General features: G+C 28.7%; 2 protein-coding genes across 2 annotated transcripts in view; one reads left to right on the plus strand and one right to left on the minus strand.

The window, feature by feature from the left end:
• LOC100165520 overlaps positions 1–4,995 on the minus strand; it is a 6,106-nt gene extending 1,111 nt beyond the window's left edge. Inside the window, exons 1-9 of the mRNA XM_008188178.3 lie at positions 4,478–4,995; positions 3,788–4,385; positions 3,580–3,629; positions 3,425–3,503; positions 2,437–2,520; positions 1,988–2,163; positions 1,228–1,352; positions 629–763; positions 324–544 (exon numbers count right to left, since the gene is read on the minus strand). Coding sequence (XP_008186400.2) covers positions 324–544; positions 629–763; positions 1,228–1,352; positions 1,988–2,163; positions 2,437–2,520; positions 3,425–3,503; positions 3,580–3,629; positions 3,788–4,385; positions 4,478–4,496 — 1,487 coding nt within the window. The 5' untranslated portion in view covers positions 4,497–4,995. The remainder of the gene's footprint in view (positions 1–323; positions 545–628; positions 764–1,227; positions 1,353–1,987; positions 2,164–2,436; positions 2,521–3,424; positions 3,504–3,579; positions 3,630–3,787; positions 4,386–4,477) is intronic.
• A 1,814-nt stretch (positions 4,996–6,809) lies between these two features.
• LOC100169617 (yemanuclein-like) overlaps positions 6,810–9,225 on the plus strand; it is a 17,535-nt gene continuing 15,119 nt past the window's right edge. Inside the window, exon 1 of the mRNA XM_001949148.5 lies at positions 6,810–7,115. Coding sequence (XP_001949183.2) covers positions 6,873–7,115 — 243 coding nt within the window. The 5' untranslated portion in view covers positions 6,810–6,872. The remainder of the gene's footprint in view (positions 7,116–9,225) is intronic.

Here is a 9,225-nt window from a genome sequence, read left to right on the forward strand (position 1 = left end):
ATTTGCTATGTTATGCACTTGTAAGACGGAGACAACACATGCTGTGGTATCACGTCCTCTTAAGGACATTTATGCACATTAGATTTTTTTTTTAAGGTTTTGATGACAGGTCATTAGCCTGTAGGGTTGGTACGGTCAGTTAGGATCACAATTGTAGTTTTACATATTAAATAAACATCTATTCATTTAAAAAGCTTTTTCATGCGTTATTTTTTGTAAACACATCACTATAATCCCATATTAGTTATTGAATCACATAACACAATATTTATGTTTAAATAATATACATCAATACAAGTAAAAGAAACTATTTAATTGCTCACCTATAACCACATTTTACACATTTGTAAGTAAATTTAGTTTGTATGTCATAACTATGGCATCTTTTTATGATTGGGAGTTCTGGAAACTTTTGCATAGCTTTATTTGCCCAGCTTTTCCATGGTGGGCCATGTCCTTCTGAAATACCATTAAATATCCAACAAGCCGCATGGCAAAGTTCATGAATTAATGTATCTCTTAATCTTTCAGCTGTATCAATAATCTGTAAAATAATTTATATTTATACTAATAATAGTTTTTTTTCTTATAACATTTTTATTAGAAACAAAATTAGTAAAAAAATTACTTTAGAGGAAAGTTCAATGCGAGATACTCTTTCACATTCTAGATTTTTGTTTATTTTGACCGAACGTTTATTGAAACATGCACCAGCGGTTGACCTTAATCTTGCATTCCATTTGAAATTCATATCGGCAGGAAGCTAGTAAAATAAAATATTTATTTTTATTTTTATTTTTATTAGCTATTGGTATAAACTATTAAAATAAAATAATAACATTCATGCAAAAATCTTGAATAACAAATGCGACAAGAGAAAATAATTGTACTTCAGTAAAAACGTTTGATCAACAAATAATTGTTCAACCTAACAACCACCCAAAAGACATTCATTACTTTGTTCAATATCAGAAGAACATTAGAGACTTTATTCTGGGCTTGAACTGAGTAGTGAGTATGAGTATTTTACTATTTTCAAGGCTGTCTTGGTGGTTAACCACATAATAATAAGGGCTTCTTGGAGGAAATAATGTGACCATTATTGAGTTTCTTCTCATATTGAATATAGTTAATACAGATGGCATAATAATGTCAGAATTACAGGAATGGCCAAGTTTATATTAATAAGTAATAACTAATCAAAACATTATAATGAAATTAATTCACCTTATTGTCAAATACTTCTTTGTTGAATAATTTAAATAATATTGACACTAAATTATCTTTGTTTTTTTTAAACTTTAGTTTGTACTTTTGAGCTTCGGGATCACATTTCATAGATCCAGTAAAACCTGAAACATCGCGTACAACAACCATTGAATATAATTTAGTTTTTTCATGTTATAATACTATGTTAATAAAGTTACCAAAAATATAGGTACAAACTCATTCAAATAAAACACACAATTGGGCAAAAAAAAAAAATGGAAAATTATTACATTCCCATAAAAAGCACGGCAGTATTATTTATAGTAAGTCGACCCCCAAACTTCTACCATAAACAGAAAACTTAATGGTGATAATATTTCTTGATCAACAAGCAAAACATATCTTGTAGTTATTCTAGAACTTGAAACATACATACATTGTTATTAGTGACATACAACATTCTATCTCCTAGTTATTTGGAAAACTAAAAATTCAACCTATACATAGTTATAACTTTTTTTTCCATCTCAAAAGAATGTATATAAATTATAAAACACGGAGAAAGGGTTGGGCACGGGCCCTATGAACCCCCCTTTAAAAATTCCCCAGATTGTTTATTTAAAGTAAAAAAATAATAATTTACATTTTACAGATCTATTTGGCCTATAGTTGTTTCTTTTTTGACCTTAAACAGTAGATTAGTTTTAACATCACGACTATTAATTTATTTTTAATCCATAATTCAATTTTAAAAGATAAGTATTCTAGAAATACTTACATGATAGAGAACTCAAAAATGATAGCGTTGCTTCTGAATTAGATTGAATTGGTATTTCAGATTGTAGATTTTTGTGAGTGTCATTTTTTTTTATATCAGTATCTTCCTTGAATATTTTTTCTTTATTGATTTTTAAATTATTCAGTTGGTTTTCATTTGTTCCAAGTTTTGAAGTCCTACAAAAATAAATCATCCAATTATTTTGTAGTAGACCCATTTCATGGTCTTCATTTGATTACTACTTTTTATGTTTATGGTATAATTTGATGATTTGATTCAATTAAATATTAATGAATACGATTATTTGCAACATTTATGTAAGCTTAATTTTTCCACAAGTTTCATAATTGTTTTATGTCGGTTAAGGCTTCAGCACCTCCAGCCCATTCATAAGAGTAATAATATCAACTTGCACCTATCCATTTATTAATACATCGTTATTTACTTACGTATAATTTATTTGACTTCCAGAAGGATGAATAATATCTAACTGATCAGTTAAATAATTTTGATCACTGGATAAACTGAACTTTCTAGAATGTCAAACACAGTATATTTAAATACTTTCATGTAATACAATTAAATTCTTAATAATATAAAATTATTTTTCTACATAATTATAAAAATAATAATCTTATTTTAGATTCTGAGCGGAGCGATGACTGTATTGGTTTTACAATGTGTTTTTTATTTTTGTGTCTGTACACGATTAGTAGTCGAAATAATGCTTTGATTTTCGACTTCGCTATCCTGTTCAATGGGAAAGTGAATCTAGTTGATAAATTTAGAAGGTCAAAATTTAAAATTCCTGATAGTTTTCAAAAGCGCCCGGAAAAACAAAATAAAAATTAAGTAAAAACTGTAGTTTTTCCTATGAAAGTCAGTAAAACTTTATTTGTTGAGTAAAAAAGCTTGAAAATTTAATACAAAGCTCCTATTAAATACAATGATATTAAAAAATTATTAAAAATATCTAAGGATTGACAATTTAAAACAAGGTTCCACGTAAATAGGTTATATATAGATTACTTTATTCACAATAATATTATAGACTGACTGTCTTCCCTCAGAATCGTTTTTCTTATTCAAGGATATTATATTATTGAATTCAAATTTAACATCATAGATAACGGTGACCCACTTATAACCAACTATACAGTAGACCCACTTTTTTAAATGAAAAATCTATTACTGGTACTGAAGGATATTATCTAGCATAGGGTTGAGTAACATTTTTAGATGGTTTATTTCAAGTAAAATTAATAGTTCATTCAAATCTGTTTACAAGATTCTACACCTATAATTGATACATTGGAGCTATAATAAGAATACATTTTAGACTTGAAAATGGAGTTTTTTAATGACCAGGTGTGGTTCTATTGTGCTCTTTCTGTTACAATATATTATCCATATTAGGTAGTTTTAAATGAAACATACTCTAAAATTAATGAAGTGTCATCCACTTTATTTTGAATACTGTATTCTTGATGTTTTTTTGAAAATTCACAAGGTGATGCTAAAATAAAAATAGTTTAGAATATTTAAATATATAAGTATCATAAGCTAGGAAAATAAAAACCAACATTACTTACAGTGTTTAATTTTGTTGTCATTTTTGTTTGAAATATTTTCATTATCACACCTAAAACAATGTTATGGTATAGATAGTTTTAATAAACATTTCAAACTAGTTCAAATTAAAATAGGTTATCTTTGATCAGATAATAATTTAATAATTTTCTAAAATATAGCATAATTATAAGGTAATCATATTAATCTAATTGTTTGTATAATACTTACTCATTATAATCCCTATTGAGTTCATCATTTAAATACTTTGTTTTTGAATTTCGGAGTACTCCATCAACACATCGCCATTCTTTACCATAGATGCGGTCCAATAGCTTAGCAGATTCTGAGAGATGATTGTTTTGAATTATATGCTTTTTTACTGGTGTAGCAAAATTATTTTTTGAATCATCCTTGCATTTAGTTTTAGTAAAACTGTCTTCGGTACCAGAAGAATGATCTTTTGAATTAATATTTTCAAAAGACTTATTAGAATGTAAACTTGTAAATGATTTGAAACTATCATTTGAATCAGAACTGATACTATAAATTGATATATCAACATTTATACTTTTTTTTGTTTCTATTGCTGATTCTTTTGGAAAATCATAGTTATCAACATTAATATTATAATTTAATTTTTGTTTAGAATTAATTTTTGTTTTTGATCTGGGTTTAAATGTATCGAATAATTCTAAACTAGAATCAGAAAAATTATAATTTTCTTTGTCTGATATATTTCTTAACGATGTCTTGGTTCTACTTGAGTTTTCATTGATTAATTTATTTCCTACTTTTTCATTAAATTTTTGCCTGGTGTTTAATCGTACTAGAGACAAAAATTAAAGGATTATTTATAATTTATAAAAACATTACCCATAAAAACATATATTTTCGTAAAGCATGTAGGTAGGTACTTACTTTTAGCGGATTTTTTCATTTTGATCTACTTTGTAAGATTGGTGGGTTTCTTTTATCAATGGTAAATATTAATCAGATTTAGATGTTATAACTAAAAATTACCGTAAAATAGCACAAGACAAATTTAGATATTAGAAAATGTTCAATTTAAAATGCTATAAATATTAATTAAATAATTCATAAATCATATTAAGCACTTAGCATGATATAATGGTTTCTTTGCTATGCATTGATATTTGATGTAAAGAATTTAATTAATAAATCCAGTCGAGTGTCAACTCATGAGTTAAGACAGACAAGGAAGAATGAAGAATTTATGAGTACTGACAAGTGACAACTGACAAATAAGTAATGACAATTGAATTGTTTTCTATCTTCTATGCCCGAGTGCCCAACGACCAAACTTCAGTAATGAAAAAAACCGTTAAAAATATTCATATAAGGATTATTCTGTGATGTTGGTTACACTGCGATAACAGATCACACCATGAAAATATCATACACATAACACATTTGAAAATTACGGAAATACAGAAATTATATCCGTTATAACAAAGATTTAAAAATATTTTCTATAATTTGGGTGGCAATCGTACGCTTCCGTAGAAAAGTAAAATAATTATATTATATTTTTATTGCACAGTTGTTTTTTAATTTTTTAGTTTTTACAGATGTTATCATTGGGTGTTGTTTAATAACAATGAGTGTTATCATATTCCATAGCTGATATTACAAGATAAATCGTGGACAAGACTACATTACTACAGTCTACAGTTTACAAGAGTGACAAAACACAATTTACAATTACATAACTATTAACTATTTAACTACAAATACAATATTAACTATTAAGCTGAGATTGTGTCGTAACTTGTTAAATGATGTTGTATTACTAAATCACTTGTATGTTAATAATTGTCACTCATCACGGATCTATGGTTTCAAAAAAACCCTACGTCTAATTATTGTAATATTGTATACGAATATAAATATAAGTTTAACATCCACGTTTACAGATGTAATTTTATCTGAAATAGTGCTTAGGGACGCCTGGGTCTCAGAAGTCAGAATAAAATATAAATTAATTTTAAATAATTATAATTGACGGGTTGCAAGGTGGATTATTTATTTTATAGTAATATAGTATCTTAAAACATAAATCGTGTACAGAAGTCAGGACCACCATAGTCCATAGACCTACAAACTATTGAATAGGTAAAAATAGTTGATTCAATATCAATGACTTAGGTTAATTACACAAAAACGTTCGACAATAATGTCAACATCAGACTTGTGAAATCAACCCTAAGTTTGGTACCTAAATAACTCATTTTAAAATGTTAATAAAATAAAGTCTAATTGATGTTTCTATTTCAAACTATACAGTATACACTACATGGATATTTTCAGATGTAAGTACTAAATAACAATGTTGATAATGTTCAGTGAAATAGTCTGCAAATCACAATATATTATCAACGTGTCTGCGACCGATTGTCTCAATATATTTTGATATCATCATTCATCCGTCATTCGAACTTGATACCGATAATAACAATAAATAAAATTCTAAAAAATTGGGTAGGAATTAAATCTTAATAAGTCGATCTATCGACTATCAATGATTAATTTGCTGTTATATTGCTTTAAGTTTAAACATTCGGTAACCCAAATTACACTATCGCCGCTATATTGGTGTCTTTCTTAGTTTCTTTTATCGTAATATACATATTCTGGAAGTTATATAATATATTATTCCATTATAATATATTATAATATCAAGCTAATCTATTCACTATTGTCTATTGTTAACGTTTGTTTTTCCCAAAATGTTATACCCTTTTAATTCACGAATTCAGTTCAGTCGTATAATCTTAATTGATATTAGAAGGTTTAGAGATTAAAATCTCAGCCATCGCTATATATTATGAGTAGGTACGTCTATCGTCTATTATAGTCTATACGTTATTCTCCTCCAAATGGTTCGAAAACGAATGATATTGATACCCAACAACATATTATTTAAACCATTAGGCTATGGTTTAAAATTCAAACTATTTACTAATTATTATTACACCCATGTAAATAGCGATTGAAATATTGAATGACCCATATCTTATGGAAACCTACGATTATTTTATTAAAATTGTACGCAACGCCGAATATAAATTGTGACGAGTATATGTAATATTACAATTTATAACGTAATATATTATTATAATAATATAACGCGCCCCGTTCACTCAAAGGTTTGAAAAATCACAAAAGCGCGGGGTCGTGTGATCGGTCGGACCACAGAACTCGGACTGGACATTTGGTGTCACTGGTTACGGTTCATACCGTTGCTCCGTGTCCGTATTCCCCGTTTTCAGTTTGTGATTGTCGCCGATCATGTATGGTAGTTTTGCGCGTCCGTGAAACATGTGCAGTCCGCTTAACGTTGGCCGATCGTCGATGTTGTTATTATTGTGCATCCGTCTGTTTGATTATAATGTCAAATACGTTTACTGTTGAAAAAAAATCGGAAACCAAATCCAATCCTCAGCACTCGCCCACCGTCCGGGTACAAGCCGAATTGTTTGAACCCACCGACAACAAATATCCTGTGTTCAATTATCAGAAGTTACTCATCGAAGAGGTAAGTGCAACGAAGTCAAGACTATGCATGTAAGCAATGCACGCACATATACTTCACACGCACACACGCACTAACACCCGCGTATCCCCCGCGTAGGTGGGTATTGCAAATTTCTATAACGAGTAGATTGCTTGCAGTCGATGCGTAAACTCATTTATTATTGCAATATTATCACACGATAATAATTTATTATAAATCACGGCACGTATCCACGGGATCCGTAGGCACAAATGTCGAGATCTGTCAATCGGACTTTTTCGGTGGCTCGCGGTTGACGGATTACCGCTCGTCGGGGCCGCTATCGTCACGATAACGTGTATAGCGTCGTCCGCGTCCTCCCGATGATGATACCCTACGACATCACGACTGTCCCGTTGTGTACACATCGGTCGACTTTTTGATCGGTGCGACTTGATGTGTAACGTCCACGCGCCTTGTATGCACGTCGATGTGTTTGACTCTCCGTTTTCATGTCCACATAGCATTTTCAACTAATTTCTGGCGAAAGTAGTGACTTCTATGTGATAACCGAGATAATTTTTCTTTTTTTCGCGGGGTTGTGCATTTATTTTTTAATACTTTTGATTCGTAGTACCTATATCGGATGGAAATTTATTCGACTTCGAAAAAATACCCAGGTATTATTTTATTCCAGAAATATTTACAAATCAAAGTATCGCTTATAAATTTCTCTTAAAGTGTTTTATTTATTGTAAATATTTTAATTTTGTTTTTAGTATCCATATAACTTTTTGGTATGTGTTATTATTATATTTATTAATTTGGAACTAAGTAAACACATCAAAGTTTTCTTATTTGTATGTAGGTACACCTACTATTATATTATATAAATTTATTGTTTTAAAGATTTTTTAAATTGTTGAAGAATGAAATCATTAGATTAAAAGATATTATCCTCAATGATGATCAGTGTCTATAATTTATATTTCACCTATTAGACTTATTTTTTTTAAACCACCTATTTATGCCTGTAAACATTTAGGTACTAACAATATATGTTTTTAAATATAAGATAGAATATAAGCAGTATGAATAGAAATAGCCTAATCCACCGTAATACAGGAGGTTCTCGGTGTCCTGATTTATTGGCATTAACACTAGCTCCTTGGTAACTTTATAATTCAAATTTTTGGCAGACAAAATTTCACGCCTGGAGTTTTTTCCCTAAATCCCTAAATGGGGAATTAAAACAATGGGCTATAATACTCATATAAGGTTGAAAGAAGATTTCCTTGAATGGTGTAATGTAAATTATTATATTCTCCAAGTGTGCTCTGTTCAAATTGATGCTTGTAAAATGTATCTAGATATGTCTTAGCATATTAATGAAGTGTTAAATGGAATAATTGTATTAATTCCATGTGGCAAATTACTATTTAAACTGTAAATTTTCACTAAAATACCTAACATTTGACAACATTTTGTAATAACATTAAAGTTGTTTTTTAGATTTGAGTAAACGAATTTCCATGATTGTTAAATCTTAAAACTATTGTTTTATTAAAATTAATTTCCGTACAAATTAATTTAGTTAAATTTTCAACTATTAAAATTTTTTTTTTTGTGTGTGTACATGATAAGTAGTCGAAATAATGCTTCGATTTTCAACTTCAGTATCTTGATAGATTGGAAAGTGAATATCGTTGGTGCATTGGGGAGGTCAAAATTTTCAAATTCCCAGTAATTTTTAAAAGCGCCAAGAAAAACCAAAGAAAAATTAAGGAAAAACGGGAAATTTTACGCAAAATCGATTTTTCACAAAATTGAATTTGGTTTTTGGTGTAACTTTAAAAAAAATGACCGTAGATACATGAAATTTTGATTGAATGTTTATATTAGCATTTTCTATACACCATAACATTTTCAAAATATTTTGGTTTATTTTGAGCTCTTTACGGACATTGTCAGTTTTCATTTTTTTTTTAGTTTTTTTTCTAAAAATACCAATAAAATTTTATTTCTTGATTAAAAAAGCTTGAAAATTTAATAGAAGGCTCCAAGTACATTGTTTCAAAGGCAGATGAAAAATACTAAAAATCACAATAGTCACAGTTTTTTTTTATAAGCATTTTAAAGTTCAAAAATTGAC

Source organism: Acyrthosiphon pisum, chromosome A1 (assembly GCF_005508785.2).
Source record: "Acyrthosiphon pisum isolate AL4f chromosome A1, pea_aphid_22Mar2018_4r6ur, whole genome shotgun sequence".
In the NCBI taxonomy this organism is placed as follows: Eukaryota; Metazoa; Arthropoda; class Insecta; order Hemiptera; family Aphididae; genus Acyrthosiphon; species Acyrthosiphon pisum.